This window comes from Plenodomus lingam, assembly GCF_022343315.1.
Source record: "Plenodomus lingam strain CAN1 chromosome Unknown contig_23, whole genome shotgun sequence".
Classification (NCBI taxonomy): Eukaryota; Fungi; Ascomycota; class Dothideomycetes; order Pleosporales; family Leptosphaeriaceae; genus Plenodomus; species Plenodomus lingam.
Genome location: NW_027093940.1, coordinates 20890 through 46747, shown reverse-complemented (window position 1 = coordinate 46747; position 25858 = coordinate 20890). Strand labels below are relative to the sequence as shown.

At 36.2% G+C, this 25858-nt stretch overlaps 3 protein-coding genes across 3 annotated transcripts; 1 reads left to right on the top strand and 2 right to left on the bottom strand.

Moving 5' to 3' along the window:
• Nucleotides 1-5860: 5860 nt before the first annotated feature.
• IAQ61_005727 (uncharacterized protein) lies at nucleotides 5861-6728 on the bottom strand (the record flags this gene model as incomplete). Its single annotated transcript, XM_066096912.1, has 3 exons — nucleotides 5861-6074; nucleotides 6127-6546; nucleotides 6595-6728. The coding sequence occupies 3 exons, from the start codon at nucleotides 6726-6728 to the stop codon at nucleotides 5861-5863; spliced, it is 768 nt and encodes a 255-aa protein (XP_065952904.1).
• Nucleotides 6729-7092: 364 nt separating this feature from the next.
• On the top strand, nucleotides 7093-10931 carry IAQ61_005726 (uncharacterized protein; the record flags this gene model as incomplete). Its single annotated transcript, XM_066096911.1, has 5 exons — nucleotides 7093-7146; nucleotides 7256-8420; nucleotides 8444-8562; nucleotides 8586-10730; nucleotides 10779-10931. The coding sequence occupies 5 exons, from the start codon at nucleotides 7093-7095 to the stop codon at nucleotides 10929-10931; spliced, it is 3636 nt and encodes a 1211-aa protein (XP_065952903.1).
• An 11988-nt stretch (nucleotides 10932-22919) lies between these two features.
• On the bottom strand, nucleotides 22920-23764 carry IAQ61_005725 (uncharacterized protein). The gene is made up of 4 exons (XM_066096910.1): nucleotides 23564-23764; nucleotides 23377-23486; nucleotides 23257-23318; nucleotides 22920-23206 (listed from the first exon to the last, which is right to left on the bottom strand). Exons 1-4 carry the CDS (start codon nucleotides 23605-23607, stop codon nucleotides 23060-23062), a joined length of 363 nt encoding a protein of 120 aa, XP_065952902.1. The 5' UTR covers nucleotides 23608-23764; the 3' UTR covers nucleotides 22920-23059.
• Nucleotides 23765-25858: the final 2094 nt, after the last annotated feature.

The following is a 25858-nucleotide window of genomic DNA, read 5'->3' as shown; positions in this document are numbered from 1 at the left end:
TATCTTGTGTTAGACCTAGGCTTAGGCATAAGCCTAAGCCCTTCATATTCTACTAGTTATACTAGTTAGATAGCTTAAACTTCCTTATATCCTACTAGTCTTGCTATACTTAGTTAAGTAGGGTCTTAGCTACTAAGCAGATCCCTAAGGTAGTTAGGTAGCTAGCTATCCCCTATAGTAGTAACAGGTTATAGGCCTTAGTATTAGCTAGAGAGTCTACCTTTTTATTTCTAATAATACCTTTATAGCCTAGAGCCTAGCGTACTTATATATTATAGGTTTCTATAGTATCCTAATAGGCTAGAAATACCTATTAGGAGCTTACTAGCGTGTTACCCTATAGGCACTATATTACTAATATACTATTAATATATATCTATACTCTAGTAAAGTAGAGCCTAGTCTATATTATATATTATAGGGCTTAGAGTGCTTCTACTATCTCTATATTAAAGATATATAAGGTAGAATAGAGTGTCCTACTACCTTATATAATTAGAGCTTATACGTAGTATATTATATAGCTATAAGTAATAACTCTATTACCCTTTATATACTATTCTAAGCTATTAGAGAATATTATAAGCTCTTAGTTAGTACGCTCCTCCTACTATTAGTTAAACTCCTTAGTAGCTTCTTTTTTAGTCTATCCCTCTATAGGGTTAATTTAGTATCCTGCTAAGTAGTATAGTTAGGTAAGAACTAGGCAGGTAGTAGCCCCTAGTAGTATCCTAAGCCTCTAAACTTTAGTCTAAGGTAGTTAAAGGGTTCTAGCCTTTCTACCCCTTTACACCTGCTACTATTAGATCCTATACGTTAGGGGGTAGCCTATATCTATTATCTAGAGGTGTAGGGTAAAGTAGAGCTTTACTTCTTCTAGTGCTACTATTACTAATAGAAGGCTAGCCTCCTATAGCAAGATTAAGTTTAGGGTTATCTTCTAGGTAGGGAGGACTACTTACGCTACTAAGATAATAGTTTAATTAATTAACTTAAGGTGCTATCTAATCCTAGTGCTAGTAGTGCTTAAGTAGGTATTATATAGAATATAGGGGTTTTTAGTATACTCTTTATACTAGGCTTTAGCCCTATATAGAATTATTAGTATTAGGTATATTATAATAGCCTTATATAGGGAGGCTACTAGTAGGCTATAGGTAGTATTAGCTAGGCTTTATAAGTAGTAGGCAAGTTTACACGCTACTACTATCTAGACTATAATATATTTCTTAAATATAAGCTTTTAATTAAACTAGACTCCTAGCTACCTTAAGGCTAGTTAGGAGCTATCTCCTAGGGGAGCTATAGGCTTAATAATAAGCTCCCCTACTATATATATAGGTAAGTAATTTCCCCTTTACTTTATAAGATATATTATCTCTAGCTTTTCTAGTATAAAAGTAACCCTATTAGCTACTCCCTATTCTATTATAGACTTTAGGTCCTCTATAAGTATTTAGATATTATTATCTAGTAAGTAGGTAGTATAGTATATATAGATATTATCTATATATCTAAAGTATCTAGCCTAATCTTAGTTAAGTAGTTTAGCTAGATATAGGGTATAGAGTATAGGTAATAGAGGCAAACCTTAAGGTATACTATAGTCTACTCTATATTCTAGCGTGGTAACTTAGCTAATTCTTACCTAGACTTTCCTTCTAGTAAGGAAATTATTAATAAATCTTAGTATTTAGGGTAGCTATCCTTATTCTACTATTTATTTAAGTAGCCTATTCTTTAGTAGAGTATTAAACACGCCTTATATATCTAAAGTAACTATTATAGCCTATTTACCTATAGCCTATATAAGTTTAATATTATAAGTAAAGGAGGTAACTAGGTCTATAGTAGAATATTTTAGGAGTATACCCCTATACTATAGGCTAAGCATACTATATTATATTACTATTAAGGCTATACGCCTAGCTACTACTTATTCTAGTCCCTTCCCTAGGTATAAGAGGAGGGCTATTAGGCGCTATACCTAGGTAGAGGACCTATCCCTCTTTCCTACTTTTAGTATCATAGCTACCTTAGCAATCTTCTAGATAGTAGGGTAGTATTATAGTGCTAGGTAGCTCTAATAGATTCTTTATAAGTATAATCTAATATAGGCCTAGCTAGCTTTAAGTAGCCTAATAGTAATATAGTTAGTTCCTAGTAAGGTACTTAATACTTTAATAGTATATTATTCTACCTTCTCTATAAATATAGAGGAGTCCTATAAAAGGGTTAGTTAGCTAGCTACTAGTTCTATAGTTAGCTCTAGTAGGTTATCTTTAGTATTAAAGTAACTAAGGATTTCTATCTAGAGGGCCTCTACCTTCTCTATTAGGTCTAATATAGGCTTCCTATCTACTACTAGTAGTGTTTCCTATTAATTTAGGGTAAGCTTATACTACCTAATAACCTTATATAGCTTATTATTATCTAATATATTATCTATCTAGTCCCTCTAGTACTCCTACTTAGCTCTTCTAACTATAGCTAGGAAGTCCTAGGTAGTATTAGAGGGAGGGTAGCCTAGGGTAGTATATATAGCTAAGTGTTTCTAGTATACTTTATAGCACCCCTCTATCTACTAGGGGGCTACTTATATAGTCTCTTAGTTAGGCTTTCTAGCTATTTTAAGGGTGTTCTATAGGGTAAGAGTAAGTATATCTACACACCTATCTATATCCTCTATTATCTTATTATTATAGGAGTTAGGAGCTCCCTTTATACTTAATTTAACTAGACTACTAAATTACTAGAGACTTCTACCTAGTAGCTAGTAGTAGAACTAGTCTAGTACGCTCTATCCCCTTAATAGGATAAAGGTAATAAAGGTAGAGTAGTCTAAGCTATAGTGTAGGTTATCCCTAATAGTTATAGCTATAAAGGGGATATTTAAAAAGGTTAGATTTAGGACGTGCCCTACCCTATATATTAGTTAGCCTAGCTTGCCTATAAATCCTATATTATTAAGGTTTACTTATCTAGCTAGTTCTATCCCTCTATAGGCTAAGATTAAGCCTAGTTTAAATATCTTATACTAGATATTAAAGTCCCCCCCTATTAGGTATAGGGGGGGTAGTATAATTTATATAGTATAAGCTAAGGCGTAGGCTATATAGGGTTACTAGTAGATATTAGCTATAGAGTATCTATTAACTTTTACCTATAGGATATCCTACCTAACGTGTAGGTAGATAATTAAGGCTTATAGCCTAGCGCCCTTTCTAATATATATAAGCACCCTAGGTTAGGTTACTTCTCTAGTAGCTACTATATCCCTAGTCTAGTTAGTAACTAGGGCTATAAGAGAGTAGGCTAGGTAATTCTATATATAACTCCCTAGTACTATATAGGGTTCTTAGATATATATAATATCTATATAGTACTAATATAATTATTCTAGTATAGTATTATAGGCTAGTGCCCCTCTACTAATATTAGCCTAGCAGACCTATAGGTCCTGCCTAAGGGTATCTTATAGGTAGTATCTGTAGGGGTGGTTATATTAGTGTCCTATTATTAACCTACCCTTTTACTTATTTTAGTGTCTACCTAGTTATCTATAGAGTTAGTATAGTTTAGCTTAGTATTCCTCTGGTAGACTAACTATACTAAGAGGAGTCTTAGGCTTATACTCCTAGTATTAGTAGTTACCTGCTATAGCCTTCTAGTATATAGTAGCTACTTGTCTAATAATATTATATATTCTACTATAACTACCTCCCTCCTTCCCTACTTATAAGGTTAGGTAGTAGGCTTATTATAGGTGTTTTTATTACCTAGGCTTATATTACTTAGTCTTAATTGTTTATTTATTCCTACTAGGATTAGGTTCCTAGTAGGCTATAGGGCTTTAGTTACCTACTAATATACCCTATATCCTACCTACCTAATAATTTTAAGTTAGCTTTAGGGTAGGTAGGCTATATAGTTTCCTACCTTCTAAGGTACTACTATATATCCTTTATATATAGATTAAAATAGACTATTATAGTTTATATACTATAGGTAGCTTTAGTATTCTATTCTATAGGGACTAAGGTATTTTAAGAGTTTAATATTATAGTTATAATAGTATAGTAGATAGGTGTATTAGGATTATACGCAGTACCCTTAGTAACCTAGGTTATAGAGCTAGATACTAAGTCCTTTCTTAATTTCCTTAGTATAGTTAGATATACTAAAGAGGTAGAAGGGTCTAACCTATTAAGTAAATAAAATAATCTAGGTTATAAGTCTATTAGGCTATATACTATACCTTAATAGTTAGTAGCTAACTAGGTAGTACCTAGTCTAGGAGTACGCCTTAGTAGCTATAAGTTCTATAGTTATAGGGATTTTAATCCCTTAGATATTCCTATATAAGCTATCTATACCCTAAAGGGCGTAGTTTACTTATACTTCTAGTAGCCTAGTATCTTTAGCCTCTAGCGCGTGTATTATAAGTTCCTTATAGACTTGCTTTATAAGGTAGTTCCTAATATCCTTATTAGAGGGTGTAATAGCCTATCTAGTATTAGTTTATATAGCTTTAGGTATATCTTCTAAGGCTACCCCTTCTACTACCCTATAGATAGCCTACCTAATAGTAATTAGGGTAGGTTATCTTAATTAGGTATTAGGTAGTATAAAGATAAGGATTCTATTATCTATAGGAGGTGCTTAGTGCTACTAGGGTAGTACCTAGTTTAGTCTAGTAGTTCCCCTATCTAGCTTATCTAGTTATTTTAGGGTTTAGGCTACGTCTACCTAGGTATATTAGGCGCGTTAGGTAAGGTTTTTAGAGCTACTTAGTAGTAGCGTGTCTAGCTAGGTAGGTTTAATAGAGGTAGTAAGGGCTTAAATAACCCTCTACTATAGCTCCTTTATAATATTAGCCTCTATAGGAGAGGTAAATCTAGATATATAGTTATTAATAGCCTAGGCTAGTATAGTAATAATATTATAGTGTATTTAGGTAGCCTAAAGGGCTACCTAGACTTACTAGTTAATAGTATCTACTACTATAGTTATAGGTGTTACGCCTTTACTAAGGTATAGAGGGATAGTAGTCTAGTCTATACTAGGTCGCTATATCCTTCTATAGGCGCGTAGATTATAGTAGCCTAGTAACTAAGGGTTATTAAGTTATATTATAGTATTCTAGGTGCTAGGTAGCCTCTTAGGTATTATATTAGCTATTACTCTAACGCCTGCGCTTGCGCGGGCAGGAGAATAGCTAAGGTAGCTAAAGTAGGAAGTAGCGGACAATTTGCAATAAAAATTAGGTACTTATTAAAGGGTACTATAAAATTGAAAAGTTGGTGTTTGGTGTGATTGGGACGTAGATCTGAAGACGATTGGCTTGATAAATCCAAATAATCAAATGGCAACTCCCCTTTACTACTATTAAGGGTCCTGCTTCAAATGCCAAAACTGCTATCAACAACATCCGAAGATATGGCTAGCCATCGAAACTTGTTCAGGACCGAGCCATTTTCTCGCCACTACAGCATCTGCTTAGCCCAGCACTTGGTCATTTAAGCCACAAACTTTTTGAGTTGACACCCACTGGGTTCATTACAATACGTCTCAAGTTGGCAGACAGTGTATCTGCATATATCCTGCAATCCTGCAATCTATCGCGACAGACAAGTACGGTTTTTCCTTGCCTTGCATAGACCTACTTTTACAACTTCAATCAAGACAATATCTCTCCGCTTTCACCTCGTCTTCCTAGAGTTCCACTTCTCTAAACTTGCAAGTACCCATATTTGAAGATGTTGATATGATTGAATCATGAAACTAATATTTTTTGGAGTTGCAAAGCATGCAATTTGAGATACGACTGGTAATCTAAAATATTAGGTGATGTACATATTCAACTACTTGGGAAATGCTTGCTGTTGAATTGATCCACGATTTCCCGCGCTGCTCTGACAATCTCGACTGCACCAGGCGAGTCAGAATGACAACAGATTGAAACCTCATAATTGCCAACAGGAAGTTGTAGCTCCTCCCCAGTCACAGCTATGACAGTCGCATTTTCAACTTGAGTTTGTATATGTCTTCTTGCTTCCGCTGGGTCCCATGGCCTGTAAGATATCAGCATGCATGGCTGGCGAACAGTGATACGCCGAAACCTACTTCTTTTTTCTGTCAATTACCAGCGTCCTGTCGCTATTATACTTGACATCACCATAAAGTTCCGCCATGAAAGGCAGGTCCATCTCTTTCGCAACCTCTTCATGTAAGGTGCCTGCTAGGCCAAAGACAGTCGTTCCTTTGGGCACACCAGCATACACTGCTTTACACACCTCTCTGTCCCTATACATCATTCCATATAAGACCCCATGAGGCTTCACATGATGTAATGGCAATCCCTCTGCATCCAGAAATGCCTGAAGTGCTCCAACCTGGTAGCGCACTGCAGCCGTCAACTCTTCAGGCGACATCTTGATCTCGCGTCGGCCAAATCCTTGTATGTCTGGAAGGCCTGGGTGCGCGCCGATTGCAATTTTGTGCTTCTTACAGGCAAGAACTGTCTGATGCATGATCAGTGGATCGCTGTGATTGTGTCAGTGTTGATCCCTCTGTCACACTAAGTCGACATACCCAGCGTGGAAGCCACAAGCTACATTGGCATAATCGATCAATGGGATCAATTCATCGTCAGGGCCGCACTTGAAATTTCCATACCCTTCCCCTAAATCGACGTTGATTTTGACTGGATGTTTGATGGCTGGCATCTCGAGGGTGTGTAAATTGGTGTCGGTGCAGCTGTCACTGACACTGCGTCACCACAGGTAGGTATGTAACTAGGTAGATGTCACTCCCTGTAGGTCATTGACCCCGCCTTCTTTTTGACGCGCTGTATACCATGATCCGACCCCAGACAATGGCCGCAAATTCGCCGTGGCCGGCCAATTCAATGGCGATCTTCGATTCGGCATGAGCGGGGCGTAGATAGGCGTGTAGACGGGCGGGGTCGATGGAGAGTAGTTACTCCAACTACCCCAACTCCGATGCTCATTTCAAGACGATGGCCGTGTGGGACGTTTCAAAGTGCTTGCAGGTAGTCTCAACATCTATCTCTTCACCGTTCACATCATCATGGTCATGGATAATTTGAAGAGATTGCTAATCGCCAATCGTGGCGAAATTGCCGTACGTGTATCCCTTCTAGACTGCACTGTCTGACGACCGCGTCGGGAAGCCATTGTGAATGTTAGACATCGATAATGTTCACATAGGTAGCTGACATCGTGCATCTCAGGTGCGTATCTGCAGGACCGCAAAAAAGCTCGATATCAGGACTATAGCCATCTACTCGGAAGCAGATGCAGCATCGCAACATGTACGCGATGCTGACGAGTCAGTCCTTTTGCCTGGAAGCAATGCGACAGCCTACACGGATGGTGACGCAATATTGCGAATAGCGAAAGAGCAAGGAGCAACTGCGATTATTCCCGGCTATGGTTTCCTGTCCGAAAACTCAAACTTTGCGCGAGAAGTGAGTGATGCCGGAATAGCCTGGGTTGGACCATCACCAGAGTGCATTGAAGCTTTTGGCGTGAAGCACACTGCACGAGGCTTGGCGGAACAGGCAAATGTTCCCATAGTCCCGGGCACAAAAGGACTTGTCGAAAATGAAGACATCGCTGCCAGAGAAGCCGAGCGCATTGGATTCCCTGTTATGCTCAAGGCGACAAGCGGAGGCGGAGGAATGGGCCTCGTCACATGTAACAAGGTAGAGGAAGTGCGCGAAGGATTTCGTATGGTGCAATCCAGAGGACAGACGCTCTTCAAGAACCCTGGAGTTTTCATTGAAGCCTTCTTCCCCGCTAGTCACCATATCGAAGTACAGGTCTTTGGGAACGGCCAGGGCCAGGCTATTCACTTTGGTGAGCGGGAGTGTTCGATTCAGAGACGACATCAGAAGGTCATGGAAGAGTGCCCTAGTCCGTTTGTCGAGCGAAATCCTGAGCTGCGACAGAAACTGGGAGATGCAGCTGTGCGTCTTGCTGAATCGATCAAGTATGGATCTGCAGGAACAATCGAGTATCTGGTTGACGACAAGTCCGGCGATTTCTTCTTCCTTGAAATGAACACACGGCTTCAAGTTGAGCATGGCATTACTGAGATGTGCTATGATATTGATCTAGTAGAGCTCATGTTGAGGCAAGCAAACGCGCAACTCGCTGGAATCGGCGGACTCGATGGTGGCGAATTGAAGAAGATGCAGCCCGCAGGTCCATTTGGATCGGCCCTTGAGGCTCGTGTGTATGCAGAGAATCCTTCAAAAGACTACGCTCCTTCACCTGGTCTGCTTCAAAAAGTCGAATGGAAAGAAGTTCCAGGCAGCCGCATAGATACTTGGATCTTTACTGGTGCACGCATAACACCTAATTATGGCAAGGCAGCCTTGTTCCCAACATTTTGTAGGCACTCAGGTTGCTAACAGATAATAGATCCATTGATAGCGAAAGCGATGGTTCATTACGCTTCACGAATCGAGACCACATCATTGATGACAGAGTTGCTGACCCAGTCTTCCATTTGCGGACCCCCTACCAATATCGAGTTTCTTGCAAAGATACTTAGAGATCCGCGTTCCAGGAAGGCCAACGATTGGCAAGGGTATACCTCATTCTGGACCAATGGATCCCATAGCGTTCCAGATTGCGAACATACTTGTCGGGAACCCGCGGGGAAAGGAAGGGTTAGAAATTACGTTAAGTGGACCGGAGTTGCGTTTTATGGGTCGTGCTGTCGTAGCGCTCTGTGGAGCTGCTATGGAAGCGACATTGGATGGACAAGAGTTTCCTATGTGGACCAGTATCGCGATTGAACCAGGCCAGAAGCTGAAAATTGGCAAAACAACAGGCGATGGCTGCCGGTCCTACCTTGCCGTCCACGGTGGCTTTCCAGCTGTAGCCGATTATTTTGGCTCAAAGTCCACATCTCCCCTCGTTGCCATCGGTGGTTATCAGGGGCGTGCACTTGCACCGGGTGACCTATTGCAGCTCTCCGAACTCTCTTCAGCTCTGCAACAACCCGTCAGACTTCCAAAGGAAATACAGCCGCAGTATAAGAAAGAATGCGAAATCGCTGCTATGGTGGGACCACACGATGAAGGCTACTTTGACCCAGAATTCATCAACCAGATTTATGACACTACCTGGAAGGTCTCACACAACGCTTCTCGCAGCGGCATCCGTCTAGTTGGTCCTGTGCCCAAATGGGCACGCAAAGATGGTGGCGAGGGCGGTGCGCATCCCAGCAATCTGATCGAGTATGGATATCCCTTGGGCACTCTAAACTGGACTGGAGATGAGCCCTGCATCTTCCCCGTTGACTGTCCAAATTTCGGAGGCTTCACAAGTAGTACGACAGTCATTAAGGCTGACTGGTGGAAACTCGGTCAGCTGAAAGCGGGCAATACACTGAAGTTCGTTCGCGTCGGCCTCGATGATGCACTTGAGAAGAGAAAGCATAATGATGCGTTCCTGGATTCTATCGAGCGCGTTGTTCAGAACGGAGACCCATTCGAAAATGTTGAGAACATGCACAGTGGGCACGTCAACTTTCACAATGGACAAATTGGAAAAGCAATAGTGTTGGAGAAGCCAGCTGACGAAAACTCCCCTCAGGTCCGATACAGACAAGGCGGAGACGACCACTTACTCATAGAATATGGCAACGAGTCGTTTGATCTGAATCACCGCTGCCGTGTCACCGCTCTTGAGAATAGCCTCCGATCTCCTCAGACACCGGACTACATCAGAACAAAGCTTTACAATACCGTCGGATGCTGCACTACGCTTCTGATTCATTACGATGGCGCTGCGCTGTCCCGCTCCGACCTAATCCACCATCTGCAAACTTTGGAATCTCAACTCGGAAATCTTTGCAGTACTAAGGTTCCTACCCGGGTGTTTAGGCTTCCCATTTCTTTTGAATCTAAATTGCAGGACAAAGCAACACAGCGATACATGACCAATCAACGCCCACACGCACCTTACCTACCTGACAACCTTGCCTTTGTAGCGAAGAATAATGCATTGACTCCACAACAACTCAAAGATATTTATCTCTCGGGCCAATTCATGGCAGTGGTGGTGGGTTTCTTTTGTGGAAATACCGTCTCTTTACCTGTTGACCCCCGGCAACGTATCTCTGCTCCCAAGATGAATCCAAGCCGTGTATTCACACCCGAAGGTACTGTTGGGTGGGCAGGAAGCTGTATGTCGATCTATCCCGTAGATTCGCCCGGTGGATATCAAATGACCGGCCGTACTATCCCTTGTTGGGACTATTACAGTTACAAGCCAGGCTTCAACCAGGACCACCAACCTTGGATCTTCCGCGACTTTGACATTCTTACTTTCTATCAGGTCTGCGAAACAGAGCTCGAAATTTTGTTACGTAAGTTCAAAGCGGGCATGTATGAATGGGAATTTGAAGACGTAGAGTTTGACATGGCGGAGCACAATCAGCTTTTGGAGAGCACAAAGAGTGAAGTCGCAGAGATTAGAAAGAAGCAAGCTGTTGCGCAAGAAGAGATGACCAAAGCTGAGGTCGAAAGCTTGGAAAGATGGAGGAAGGAGAAGGCTGAGAGCCAAGTAGACGAAGGAACGGTGCAGAAGCTTCTGCACGATACGAACATCTTAGGTGTGGAGGCGCCAGTAGATGCTAATGTCTGGAAGGTGGAGGTCAAAGAGGGCGACGATGTTTACGAAACGACCGTGGTGAGTTGCGATGCATGGGTTGTATATTTTCTTTACTGACAGATACAGATCGTCATTCTCGAAGCGATGAAGTTGGAAATCGCTGTCAAGACACCTGAATCGATGTTAAACTCCGGGAAGCTGAAGGTTGCGAAGGTCCTTGTCAAGCCGGGGGACACTGTAACGGCTGGGACTCATGTCGTTTTGCTTAGCAAGGTATAGGAGGAGCATAATATGCTACGCAAGGACATGTGCTACGATATCTTGCCACCGGTGCTTGTTGCTGTAACGTTCATTGTCTCAGAAGGAGATGTTAACTTGTCATCTGTTGCCGTGGAACTGTCAAGACATGGGCCTCACTGGGGCCGGACTAGAGGATTACGTGAGTAGGAGCAGTATAAGTACCCTCAAGGATCGATGTAGAGGGTATCGATCCGTTTTACAATATACTTAACACGTATTGTCCACTGTATCTAAAGAACCTCTATTATCTCCCATGCAGTCTTACAGGAACAAGGACAGAAAGATTAGGTTGTAAAGATGTGTTTGCGGGAAAAAAATCTGTGTCGTCTTGACTATGTTCAGCGCCCTAATCGAGCTGTTGTCCACAACTCCGTGCGAACGTTTTCTAGTAAGTACTGTGTAGCTCGGAGGCCTTTGTAATCAATCTAGCTTGCAGACTATTCTTTTAGGTTACGCAACTCGCTACTGTATATAAATGTTATTCAGCTCGTCCAAGTCGTATTTGCAATCGTGCCTAACGAATAGATGATTTTGTAAAGATATCTTTTCTCCTAAACTACGAATCAGCATGTTCCCGTATGGCAAGACACTAAACACTAACTTTTATACAATTTAACCCCCTCTAATTGTATTAATTTAGTATTAGAAATAGACTCCTTTTATCTCCCCTAGGCTACCTTAGCTATCCACTAACTATAGGAAGCTATAACGTACCCTACAGGTAACTAACGCACACAGGTAACTAACGCACACAGGTAACTAACGCACACAGGTAACTAACGCACCTACGCCAAGACTCTACTAAAACCAGCCCTAGCATAGTCTCTTATAGCACACTCTAGCTCTATATAGGATAAAACTATATTAATTACTCTTTTATAGCTACTTTTACCTTATTCTTATATATACGTAAGTTATATCCTACTTTATAGTACTCTCTATAGCGTCTTTAGCCTACCTTACCTTTATTAGAATAACTATTATAGACTAGACTAAAGTGAGAATAGAATAAGTATTAATAATAGTATATAGTATCTTAAATAAGAGGTAAGCCCTATACGCCTTTTTATAGTTGCGTAGGGTATTAACTTAGGAGTAGTATTAGGATCTATCTATCTTTTATTAGACCTAGGCTTAGGTATAAGTCTAAGCCCTTTATATACCCCTAATCTTCCCTAGGAGCTATTATAAAATTATCTTCCTAGGGATTTAAGGCTATATCTTTATCCCTTCCTAATGTATATTAGGCTTTATTACCCTATCTTTAAGCTTTATTATTATATCTTTATATTTCTTCCTAACTTATACTAGCCCTATATATTAAGTAGTATATATACATAGCATGTATATATTTATTATAAGATATTATTATAGGAGATAGAGGTTTACTAGTAGATTAGGATAATAGGTATTAATTATATATTAAATAAATTAATACTATATATATTAATTCTTATAGGTGTAAAGGGCTTAGGCTTATACCTAAGCCTAGGCCTAACACAAGATAGACTAAGTCTAACACTACTACTAAGCAAACACGCTACACACCTATAAAAAGGCGTAGAGGGCTTACCTCTCCTTTAAGATACTAAATACTATTATTAATACTTATTATAATCTCCCTTAAGGCTAGTCTATAATACTTTAGTATCTTCTTCTAAATATACTATAAAGTAATAAGAGATAGACGCGCTAGATATTTAGAATAATTAGGTGTAACCTAATATAGTAGAAAGGCTAATATAGTAGGTCTAAGGATTAATAGAATAATAGGCTTAAGACTCTACTATAATAGCTATACTATATTAGTAGAATAAGGAAATACGTAGTTAGATTCTACCCTAACCTTCCTCTAAGCCTACTAGTTTTAATAACCTACTACCTCTACCCCCCTCTACCTTATATTATAAACCCTTCTTAGTTAGCTTACTATATAATAGTACTAAGTTAAACTTCTCCTTCTAATAAATAACTATAGAATTTAAAGTACATGTAGATAAGGCCTTTATTAGGGATAAAGAGGCAAGGTTTATATATATTTAGTCCTAGTTATTACCTATAGTCTACTATAGTATAGTACTATACTTTAAGGATAGGGCATATAAGCGTTAGGATATAAGCAGGTTTCTTAACTACCTAGCATTCTATTATAGTAACTATTATAGGTAGGAGCGCGCTTAAGTTATATTAGAACACCTATATTAGGGCTAAAATTAGCCTTTTATAGAGTTCTTTATAAATTTTATATAGCTTCCACTATAGTAAAAAATTGTTTACTGTAGAATAGTACGCTAGGGGTTTACTATATAGGTGTAAACTAACCTTGTGTATACCTGTATATAGGTTTAAAGTGGTAGTTTACTTTTATTAAAGTAGTAGTTTACTTTTATAGTAGGGGTTTAAATTAAGTATAAAAGTAGTTTTATTTCTATTATACGCTATAATACCTAACTAAGACTAAAAGGGGTAGAGAAGATTAGCTTTACGCTATACGTACAGATAACATAATAATAAGTCATGATATTAATGGGAGGTGGTGATAATAGAGGTGGTAATAGAGGTGGTGGTAGAGGTGGTGATAATAGAGGTGGTGGTAGAGGTGGTGGTAGAGGTGGTGATAGAGGTGGTAATAGAGGTGGTAGAGGTGGTGGTAGAGGTGGTGATAGAGGTGGTGATAGAGGTGGTGGTAGAGGTGGTGGTAGAGGTGGTGGTAGAGGTGGTGGTAGAGGTGGTGGTAGAGGTGGTGGTAGAGGTGGTGGTAGAGTTGGTAATTAGAGGTGGTGAAGAAGATTAAAGAAAGGAGGGGTAAAATACTTAAATAGTTAGTAGGAAACTAGTTAGTACTAATACTAGTAGATTAATAGAAGTAGAAATAAAAGTAGTTTACTTTTGTGGAATACATGGTATAATAAACCCTATTTAGGTTTACTTCTTCTACCTAAACTACTTCTTAGTCTACTTTAGATAAATATAGCTACTATAAACTAGTTTTGTACTGTAGTGTTCTTATATAGTTAGGAGGTTTATACTAGGATAATAAATAGAAGCTATTATAACTACGCTAATTACTTAATAGCTATATACGTTTAGTTTCCCTTAATAGGGGAGTCTTTAGGATAGACTATAATATAGTTATAGAGGAATATAAGATAATTATACTAGATATTAAAATAGCCTCCCTAGAACTAGGCTTTCTTTAGGCTAGCAAGTCTAAGGAACCCTAGTAGAAGTCTACTTTAGATTAGGATAGTAATATAAATATAGTAGAAGTAGTAGCCTTATTAAGTGCACCTACTAAACTACTAATATTATATCCTAACTAGATCCTATAGAACCTATTTAATATATAAAAGCTAGTAAAGGTCTATACCTAGTATAGATAAGGTAGCTATTTTACGCAGGTGTATCCTAATACCCTATTATTATAACTAGTAGGTGTTAAGATAGTTATAGTATTAGCAAGCAGCCCTAATTTAGGAAACTAGCTACCCCTAACCTTAGGCTAAGTTAGGGGTATAAGGAGGATAATATAGCAGAGGAATTATTAATAGTAGAGGCTATTAAGTATCCCCTAGATATTAAGGTAGGGTTAAATAATCCTCCTTTCTTTATTCCCCTCCTCCTAGGTAGAGTAGAGAATATGCAAGTAATAGTTAATTTAGGGTGCTAGTATTTTAGTATAGTTAAGGAAAGGTTAGTAAGATAGATTAGTAGGAACTTTATTAATATTCCCCTATAACCCTTATAATATACCTAGGGAATTACTAAGGGTATAAGGATTTTATAGTTAGTAGCCTTAGACTATAATTTAGATAGTTAGTAGTCCTAGCTTTTAGCTTATATAGAACCTACTCTTTCCTATTAATTAATACTAGGCAGACTATAGCTATGTAGAGAGGGTGTTATTATAGATATTCTATAGGGCAAGTTAATAATTAGGGAGGTAGAAAATATAGTAGTATAAGAGAGCGGGAGACGCCTATATCCTACCTGTATCTCTATTATCTTAGGATTAGTTATAGTAGGGTTGCTAAAGCAAGAATCCTAATAGGAAGATATATAGGTACAAATTTTTATAATAAATATACTAGATATTTTATAGGTAATATATAACTTACACCTAATAAAATATCTAGGAAGTATTAATAAGGGAAGTTCTATTAGTATACACACTATCTATATTACTAGTAATACAGTTCCCTATAAACCTAAGTAGGAAACTAGAAAGATAAAGTTACTACTAGAACTATAAGAGTTTAAGGACCTGTTTAACAAAGAGTTAATAAGCAGTTTACTACCCTACTAGGGTAGTATAGATTACTATATGTAGTTAATAACTCTTCTAGATAGAACCTAGCCTAACCCCCTATAGGGTCCCTTATACCCTATATCGCGTAATTAATTACTAGAACTAAGAATATAACTTACTAGATTAATAGACAAGGGCTAGATCTGTAACAATAAGGCACAATTACTTGCCTATTGTTCCATGCCAAGTCAGGACTAATAAAGGCCTGACTTACTAATGTATATAGAGAGCAGCTTGCCTATAATTAGGATAGGTATATTCTTCTTGTCCTTTTATACAAGACCTATAGGTGTAGGAATCTTATCCTTTTCTATATAGACGCGCACTCCTATATGCCTTTAAGTTATGTAGGATACCTTTTAGATGCCCTACCTACCTAAGTTGTTATATTATAAGAAGAATATTATCCTAGCTAGTAATAGTATTTAAGAATATCGCATGTATTGTTATTTTAAGCTACTAACTTAGTTCTAGTAGTTATCTAACCCTATAACTCTATAGTTAGAATAGCTATTAGAACTTCTAATAACTAAAGCCTATAGGCTTAGACTTCTAGACCTATAAGTAGTGCTAGATTACCTTTAGAAAAATCGCGTTAGATTGCGTTAAGGTAGAGACCTAGACACTCCTAAAAGCCTAGAGGAATCTAAGGCAAAGCTGCTATCTATCTATAACTAACCCCTAAAGAAAAGATTTAATATTCTTATTAACTACTAAAATATTAGATAAAGGCAAAGAAAGGGTATCTAGTTTAGCTACCTTTAAAAGCCTATTTACTAATAGAAACAAATTAGATAAGGGAGACTTAATTAATAACGCTCTCCTAGAAGGACCTACTTCCTATCCCTCTCTTAAGGTACCTTATGCTCCTAAGAAATCTTAAAGTAACACCTCCCTTAAAGATAAATATATATTAACCCTATCTAAAAAGGAGAGGTTAGAGGAATAAGTTAAGTAACTTACTAATTAGCTATACAACACCTCCCTCTATAAGGAGATATAGGGTACTACCTAACCTAGCTAGTCTTTAGCTTCTATATTAAACCCTATAGTATATACTATAAAAGCTAAAAAAATAATCTAAAAAGATGCTAAATATCTCTACCCTTAGTAATAGTACTAATCCTACTTTTAGATAATAGCAAGCGTCTATATAGGATTAGCTAGAGATAAACGCTAATTACTACCCCTCTTCTAGAGCGCGGATAGCGTTAGTCTAGGGACACTACTTAGGACTAGCAAGAGAGTACTTAGAGCTATTTTACCTATCTAACTCCTTAAGTCTTTAGTTCTAAAAAGCTAAAGATATAATTACCCTCCTTTAAACTTACTTTATTACTAAAAATAAGATAGCTAAGAGTTAGACCATATTTAACTGCCTATATATAACTAATATAGAGATATTCCCTACTTTTAAGTTATAATTCTAGAGTCTTGCTATTAGAGGAGAAGTACCCTAATTAGAGTAGTATTACTACCTCTAGATAAAGATTATACCTTCCCTAAGGATGCTAAACCTTGCTTTTTAACAAAATTAGTATAATAATTTTAAGACTATAGTAGATTATCTTACTACTTTTAATATAGAATACTACTTATACCCTACCTTATCTACTCTTATATAGACTACTTTATTATCTAGAAAAGGACTAACCCCTTTCTAACACTCTAGAAACTAGTCCTATTTAGACGCTAATTAGAAACCTAATAATAGGCCTTTAATAGCTAAACCTTATATACTCTACTTATAATAATAAGGCACTATCCCTTAAACTAATTAACCCCTATCTACTACGCTAGCTATTCCTAGCACTACTATAACAGGAACTTGCTATAATTATAGAAAGCCTAGGCACTTCTCTAGTAACTACCTTAAACCCCCTAGGATTTAGGCTATAGATATAGAATAGGTTATTAAGAACTCTAAGGAAGAAGAAACTGCTAAATTAACTAATTTAGATAGCTATTAGATAGGAAACAACAACACCTAGGAGCATCCTCCTTCCTAGGCCTAACTTAATATAACCTATTAAACCTTTGCTTAACTAAATTATTTGTTAGTTCCTATTTACTTGTATATACAACCCTATACCTTAATAGATCTAGTATTTACCTAAACACTTTAGTAGATACTAGGGCCTAAGGTTACTTATTTCTTAATTTAAAAAATACTTATAATATCTCTTCTACGCTTAGGGTACCTATCTAAAAGCTACTATATAAGCTTACTATTAAAGGGTTCTAGGATTAGATTACCTCCCTAGTTACCTACTATATTTAGCTTTATATAATAGTTAGTAGCTAAAAGGTTTATAACTACCCCTTTATAATAGTAGACTTAGGTTCTTAGGATTGTATTATTAGACAATACTAGCTAAAATAGTTCTAAATCCTAATTAATACAGATAAATCTTAACTAATCTAGCTAGAGAAATATCCTCTAACCTACAACTATACACCTCTAATTCTAGTACAACTCTACTAGCAAGTGCTATCTACTCTAGTTACCTATAATATCTTATAAAGAGACGCCCTTTAGGATTAAGAGGAGAACTAGAACTAAAATAGTCCTAGTTTAATTAATAGGATACGTAGTATACTTAAAATTCTAGCTACTTATAGGGCTACTACTAAACCTATTACACTACCTACCCTAGTCTAATTACTAACTATTACCCTACCTGCAAAATTTTAAATTACTACTATTTCTACTAATACTTTCTATATTTATATAAAAAAATCTTCTAATAAATTCTTTACTACTAGCCTGTACAAGATTAAGCGTTAGATCTAAACCCTATCTAAATAGGATACTCTTAACCACACCTTATTAGATTAGAAGCTCCTATCTAACTATAACTCCTATTAGGACGTCTTTAATAAGGCTAAGGCTAATAAACTTCTAATTTACTAGCCTTATAAATATAAGATAATCCTAGAGGAACCCCTTCTAAACTACTAGAGTCCCCTCTATTATTAAAATACTAAGGAACTCTAGGCTACTAAGGAATATATATAAGAGCACCTATAGAAAGGCTTTATTAAGACTAGTTAGAGCCTATTTACCTCTCCTATCCTATATATTAAGAAGCTAAATAGAGGCCTTAGGATCTATATAGATTACTATAAGCTTAATAGCTTAACGCAAAAGGACGCGTATCTAATACCCTATATAGATAATCTACTATCCTAGCTAGCTAAAGCTAAAATCTTTATAAAGCTAGATATTTATGCTGCCTTTAATAAGATCTAAATAGACCCTAACTTAGAGGAGTACACTACTTTCCGCACTAGGTATAGTGCCTATAAATACAAAGTCCTACTATTTAGGCTATATAACAGACCTATAACCTATTAGCGCTATATAAATAATATACTAATAGATTATTTAGATAACTTCTACATCGCCTATCTAGATAATATCCTTATCTACTCTAAAGACCTTATTACTTATAAGGACTATATTTAAAAAGTCCTTAAGTGTCTTTATTCTACTAGATTATAGGCTAATATTAAGAAAAGCAAATTCTATATAACCTATACCTGTTACCTTAGATATATCCTTACTAACAAAGGCTTAGAGGTAGATCCTAATAAAGTTAAAGTACTCTAAAACTAGTCCGCTCCTAAGATAATAACTAGAGTAAAGTCCTTCCTAGGATTTACTAGATTCTACTAGCAATTTGTAGAAAACTTCTCTAAGATAGCTAAGCCCTTAACTACTCTCTAGAGCCCTGCTACCCTATTTGTATAGACTTTAGAATATTAATAGGCCTTTAACTAGCTTAGGAATGCCCTGCTAGCAATCCTAAGATTAGCTCACTTCTATCCTAAGTACCCTCTGAAACTAGAGATAGACGCCTCTAATAGAGTTATTGCAGCTATCCTCTTATAGGAGCATCCTAATAGGAAATAGTACCCTATATCCTTCTTTAGTTAGACCCTTACTAGTTCTAAACTTAACTAGGAAATCTATAACAAAGAATTGTTTATAATAATCTGCGCTTTTAAGAAATAGTATGCTAACCTAACTAGTACTTAGCACCTTATTAGAGTATACACAGACTACTAGGCACTAGAGTACTTTATATCTACTAAAGTCCTTAGTGCTAGGCAAGCTAGATAGCTAGAGGTTATAAGTCTCTTTAACTTCTAAATTAAGTATACTCCTAGATCTTATAACGCCTAAGCTAATATCCTACGTAGAAGGGAATAGGATATAATTAACCTTAAGACTACTTAAAGAGATAATTGCTTATAAGTAATAATTACCCTAGATAGGTTATACCCCTAAATTAACTCTAACTTAGCGCAAGACTACCTAGCTAATTGTTCCTTACTAATCCTTGCTTTAATTATAGTAGTTTAGAACCCTATAACTCTTAGATCCCTAGAACTTCTTAAATCTCTTCTTTAAGAAAATAGGTCCTTATTTCTAATAGAAAGATTAGAGTTACCTAAGCACTATTAGGTAGAAAATAGATTGCTTCTCTACTAGGATTAACTTTGCGTGCCTGCTAGATTAGTCCTATATACTAGACTAATTTATAAAGCTTATAATTAAGTATCTACTACCTACCTATTAGCTACTAAAACCTATTAGATTCTAGCCTAATAATACTACTAGAAAGGTATAGAGATAACTTATAAACGCTATATTTATAACTATATCCTATATAGGAAAGGGTACCTAAGATAATACTAACTCCCTAGCATACTCTACCCCCTTCCTATCCCTAGTCTACTAATATAGCACCTATACATTAATTTTAAGGATTTTCCCTAGGATTAACTTAGTTATAATTAGATTATAGTTATTATTAATTACCTATTAAAGTAATCTATTACTATCCCTTACTATAAAACTATAGACGCCTAAGGTATAGCTACCTTATTTGTGTAGTAGGTGTACTAATTTAGACACACTCTAGATACTATTATTTCTAATTAAGGCCCTTACTTTATATCTAGTTTCTAGTCTAAGTTTTATTAGATTATAGGCAGTAAAGTTAAGCTCTCTACTACCTACTATAAATAAACTAATAGATAAACTAAGATTATAAATAAGTATATTAATTAGAGACTAAGGCCTTTTATATCCTATTACTAGGATAACTAAAGCAAGTTATTACCTATAATAGACTGTGCCTAATATACTCTTCCCTATTTATCTATTAGGATAGCTCTATATTAGCTCCTTATTAGCTCCTTACTAAAGTAAAGCTAGTATTAGAAACTAGAATAGACCCTATCTAGTATACTAGAGAAACTAAACTATAAGGATGCCTTATTACTTACTACTTAGATATATAATATATAGAAGATTGCTAAAGAGAATATAGAAAGAGCTTAGGACTTAATACGCTCTACTACTAATTGCTATTACTATCTAGTTAACTAGAAGGTTAGTAACTATATTTATTTATCTACTACTAATCTTGCTATTTTATAACCTAGCTAAAAACTATCTAAATACTAGAAAGGTCCCTTTAAGGTATTAGAACAAGTAGGAAACGCGTATTACCTCTAATTACTACCTAGCTCTAAGATCTATAATATTTTTTCGCCTAATATACTATATAAAGATCCCTAAGACCTATTACCTAGATAAGAGGCTCTAAAGCCCCCTAGTACCCCTATATATAGTATAGAGGAACAAGAGGTAGAAGAAATCCTAGCTAGTAAATTATATTAATCTTAGCTAAAATATAAGGTTAAGTAGGTTAGATATAATCCTAATCCTATTTAGTATCCTGCCTCTAACTTTATAGGAGCTCCCTATAAATTATAGGTATTCTACTAATAGTATCTAAATTAGCTAGGTCCCCTACGCAGCTTAACTAAATAGATTTAAGCCTAGGAAAAAGGTAAAGAGAATCTAATATTACTTTATAATAATTATATCTAATATAGGATCTAAATTATATTATATTTAGATATAGATTAACCTACTAATTACTATCTATTACTATTATTCTTGCTGTTATTTATTATCCTATCCTATTTAGACCTATCTTAGAACTCTTAAGGTTCCTAGGACACTACCCCTTAGAAACCCTTTTATTTAGTGTCTATTACTCTATTAGAACCTAGGTCTAACTCTAAATTAACTTTAATCCTGCCTAGTTTAGGCCCTTTAGCCAGCTTCTTAGCAACTAGCGCGGCTAGCTTAGGAGCAGGGGCAGGAGTTAGAACCGTTTTAGCTATCTTCTTAATAGTTGCCTCTAGCAAGGCTAAAGCCATCTACGTTGCCTCCTAATTCGCTACTATTTCCTCCTTAAGTTTGTTAATAGCCCTTAATATACCCTTAACTACTAAGACTATGTTAAAGATACTATTACAAAGCTAACGTAATTTAGATAAGGTAGCGTAATAGGTAGCTTCTATACCCTTAGTCTAAGAATTAGCAACTATAAGGTATTTAGCTAGGTTTTAGGCAGCTTATTAAATAGTAGCCTTAAACTACTTAATATCTAGCTAAAATGCCTCTTATATCTCCTTAGTCTTATACCCTTTAGGAGGGTTTGCGACTAGGCTATAGTATTTATCTAGAGCACCCCTAAGGGTAGAGAACTTATAGATAATCTAAGAAGGAATCTATTAGGATTAGAAAAGGAACCCTATTAGACTTAGATACTAACTAGATTATAATACTTGTTCTAAGAAATATAGTACTAGTATTTCTTAGAATTGTTAGACTTAAAATTAAAGTTATTAAAGTTGCCCCTAGCTATAGCCCTAATAGCTCTTATATAGAGAGCGCGATGGGCAATAGGTAGAGCTCCTAGTAGGACTAGTACTAGTATAATAGACGGTGCTAATTTAGATTAGCAACTACTTAATTATATAGATTAAATACTTACTAGATTTTAGGTAATATAGAGTAAAGGTTTTAAAAAATTAGGGATATAGGAATAAGAAAGTTAGTAGGTAGAGGGCTAGATATAGGTAGGCTATAGATAAGGGTCTGTGCCCTAGGAACAGGAAGTAAAGGTAAAGGTAGAGGTAAAGGTGGAATTATTTTGCAAGAACTCTTCTTTTATAAGGGATCTGAACCTAATCCTAAGGATAGGGACTATCCTTTCTCTATTAGAGGGGGTAGTGTAATAATAAGGTAGAATTACTTGCCTATTATTCTATACTAAATTAGGCCTAATAAAGGCCTAACTTACTAATATATATAGAGAGTAGCTCGCCTATATTAGGATAGGCATGTACTTCTTGTCCTTTTATACAAGACCTATAGGTGTAGGAATCTTATCCTTTTCTATATAGACGCGCACTCCTATATGCCTTTAAGTCGCATAGGATACCTTTTGGATGCCCTACCTACCTGCGTCGTTACACTTTAGGGATATTAATTAGGTAGACTTTAGCCTATCTATTACGTAGGTTAATCCTATAGATAGGATATGTAATAATGTATTATATATATAATTAGTTACCTAAAAACTCTTAATATTACTCTTACTATAACCTTACCTAATATAACTATTTAGTGTATTATTTATACACTACTTAATGTTATTATTAACAAATAGTAAACTTGTAGCTTAGATATATCTACTAGTTTATAACTGCGCTGTGTATAACATTTACTAAAACAGGGCAAAGTAAATACTATAACCCTACCTAATATTATAATGTATATGGCGAGATATTAATAATATTTTAATATTGCGAACTATTTATGCGTATCTAGTATACCCCTAGGACACTACTCTACTATAACCATTTTGCACTATAGTGCTCTAGGCATAAGTGATTACATAACAAACTAGTAAAGTGAACAATACGTCTATGACCAACACATAATGCCTCCAAATTCACTAATCTGGGGAGCGTTTTTGCAGTTAAAACAGGTGCTCGCCGCTGCACCAGCTGAAATACATAATGAGTGAAAGTAATCTCCATCAATCTCTATAGCTTTGCTTTTTAGTGATAACTAAGCTTATGTTAGAATATTATACCCCTATTAATATAGATACAACTTACATAGATGCCAGGCCAATTAGGGCCTGGTGTATGCTTTACCCAGGTATGGTCATTTGACTGAGCTATTTAAAGTTATAAACGGAGTTAAGCATAGATAGTCTAATTACAGAGAAGGCGTACCTAGTACAAACTTGTTGTTGCACTGCTTTGCAATAGCAAGGGTTGCTGTAGTATGAATAGGTCCTGCTCTTATCCTTTGACAGGCACAGTACTGGTGCATGTCACCTAAGCTATGTCAAAGGAACACCATAGTTAGTGTGGGCTATAATGGTAAAAGCGTTTTTGCGTTATAAGTGCTATAGCATACCAGAGGAGAGCAAGAGATAATATTAGGATTGCAGAGATAAACATTGAGAGGATAGTGGAATAAATTAAGCAAATAAAGCTTTTGAGTAAATCGAACAATAGCAATTTAGAGGGAAGGCTTCTTCTCTTAAGCTATATACATAGAATTTTAGTATTGCGTATATTATATTGTAGCTTAGTAGCGTTATTTTATGCTACTATTGCGCTATAGTTAGCGGTATAACCCTAACCTAATTAATACTTAGAAGTATAGTTGAATAGATTAGTTAATATAAAGTAAGATGTTAGGTCTTATATAAAATAAGATATTAGGTCTTACATAAGATAAGATAGTAGGTCTTACATAACATAAGATATTAGGTCTTACATAAGATGAGATAGTACGTCTTACATAAGATAAGATAGTACGTCTTACATAAGATAAGATAGTAGGTCTTACATAACATAAGATATTAGGTCTTACATAAGATGAGATAGTACGTCTTACATAAGATAAGATAGTACGTCTTACATAAGATAAGATAGTAGGTCTTACATAACATAAGATATTAGGTCTTACATAAGATGAGATAGTACGTCTTACATAAGATAAGATAGTACGTCTTACATAAGATAAGATAGTACGTCTTACATAAGATAAGATCTTAGGTCTTACATAAGATAAGATATTAGGTCTTACATAAGATAAGATATTAGGTCTTACATAAGGCAAACCCTAACCCTACTTATACCTTTTACTACGCCAACATGGGCGGACTAATAGCTATATAAAATTGTAGTATCTAGATTTGTTTTAAGTCTATACACTTTTCCTATTTACTATATTATACATTATGTACTCTATTAGTATTATCCTCCTCTTCTTCGCAATAGCATTTTGCTCACCTACGCCCAACGAATTTTCCCAACTAACCCCACGAGGGGCCGACTGGTGTCTTGCAAATCTGGTTACAGCACGCAGAGCAGCACTCGACGTTACGATTCCTCTCGATCATTTAATGATTCAATACCACTTCCCCGCCAACCATGTCCCAAACGAAAGGGAATGTCCCTTCATTCATGATGGAGAACCTAATCACCGATATCAGTATCGCGCCTGGACTTATGAAACTGTCAATGGCCACTTCCAAGCCGAATTCGAAATTGGAATGATCAGTACAGGCGCTCGCCTCAGCGGCGAATTTATAGCTGGAGCTTCAATTTCAGCTTTTGAATCCCCAATACACTCTAGAGACGTCAATCCCATGCCAGCCCATGTTCAAACTGTTACTATTACCCTTCCTGATAACGCTGCGTGGACCTATACATTTTCAGGGGCTTGGCACAATCTATAAGACGTTATAGTGTGTGATAGAGGTTCACTAGTAGATTAGGATAATAGGTATTAATTATATATTAAATAAATTAATACTATATATATTAATTCTTATAGGTATTTATACTACATATAATTATGTAATCTATCTAGCCTAGGCTAACCTAGGCTATATCTAAGGCTCTAGGGCTAGTAGAGCCTTATATCCTAATATTATCCCCCCTCTTCAGGGATATTAGATTAACTAGCTTAACTAAATAGATTATAGGTTATCTAAAGACTATATACCTTCTATAAGGCTATAGTAGGCTATTATAGCCTACTCTAGTACTAATCCTTAATTTACTTATTTCTAAGGTAAGGTTAGAATGTCTAGCTTCTACCTTTACCTTTACCTTTACATACTAACTTTACTAGCTTACTAGCTACTATTACTATTACCTATATAAAACTAGGCCTACCCCTAGCTTAAATCCTGCCCCTACTCCTTTACTCTACCCCTTACCTACCTTATTTAGTAATTATTTCCCTAGGGTTTATTCCTTCTTTTATTCTTTCTAAAGTAGTTATTGTAGGCTATTATGGGCTATTATAGCTATATTTATTACTAATTTAGCTTATAGAATTTTTATTCTACTACTTTATATACTTTTATCGTCTTTATATAACTACTATAGGTAATTCTATAATATTAGATAGGGCCTTTACTAACTAGTCCTATATCTACTATATTAATACATTTGCTAATAGGTAATATTAGTATCTAGGGAAGCTAGGTTACCTAATACTAGTTTTTAATGATTAGGAGTGTAGTATCTTTACTTGTTAGAAGGCTAATAGTAGAACTAAGTATTTTTATAATTGCTTACACTACTTTATTCTTAGTTAGGAGTGTAATAACGTAGGTAGGTAGTTAGGATAGTAAATAGGTATAGGTTAGGTATAGGTTAGGTTAGCTTATGTGAGACCCTAAACCTAACC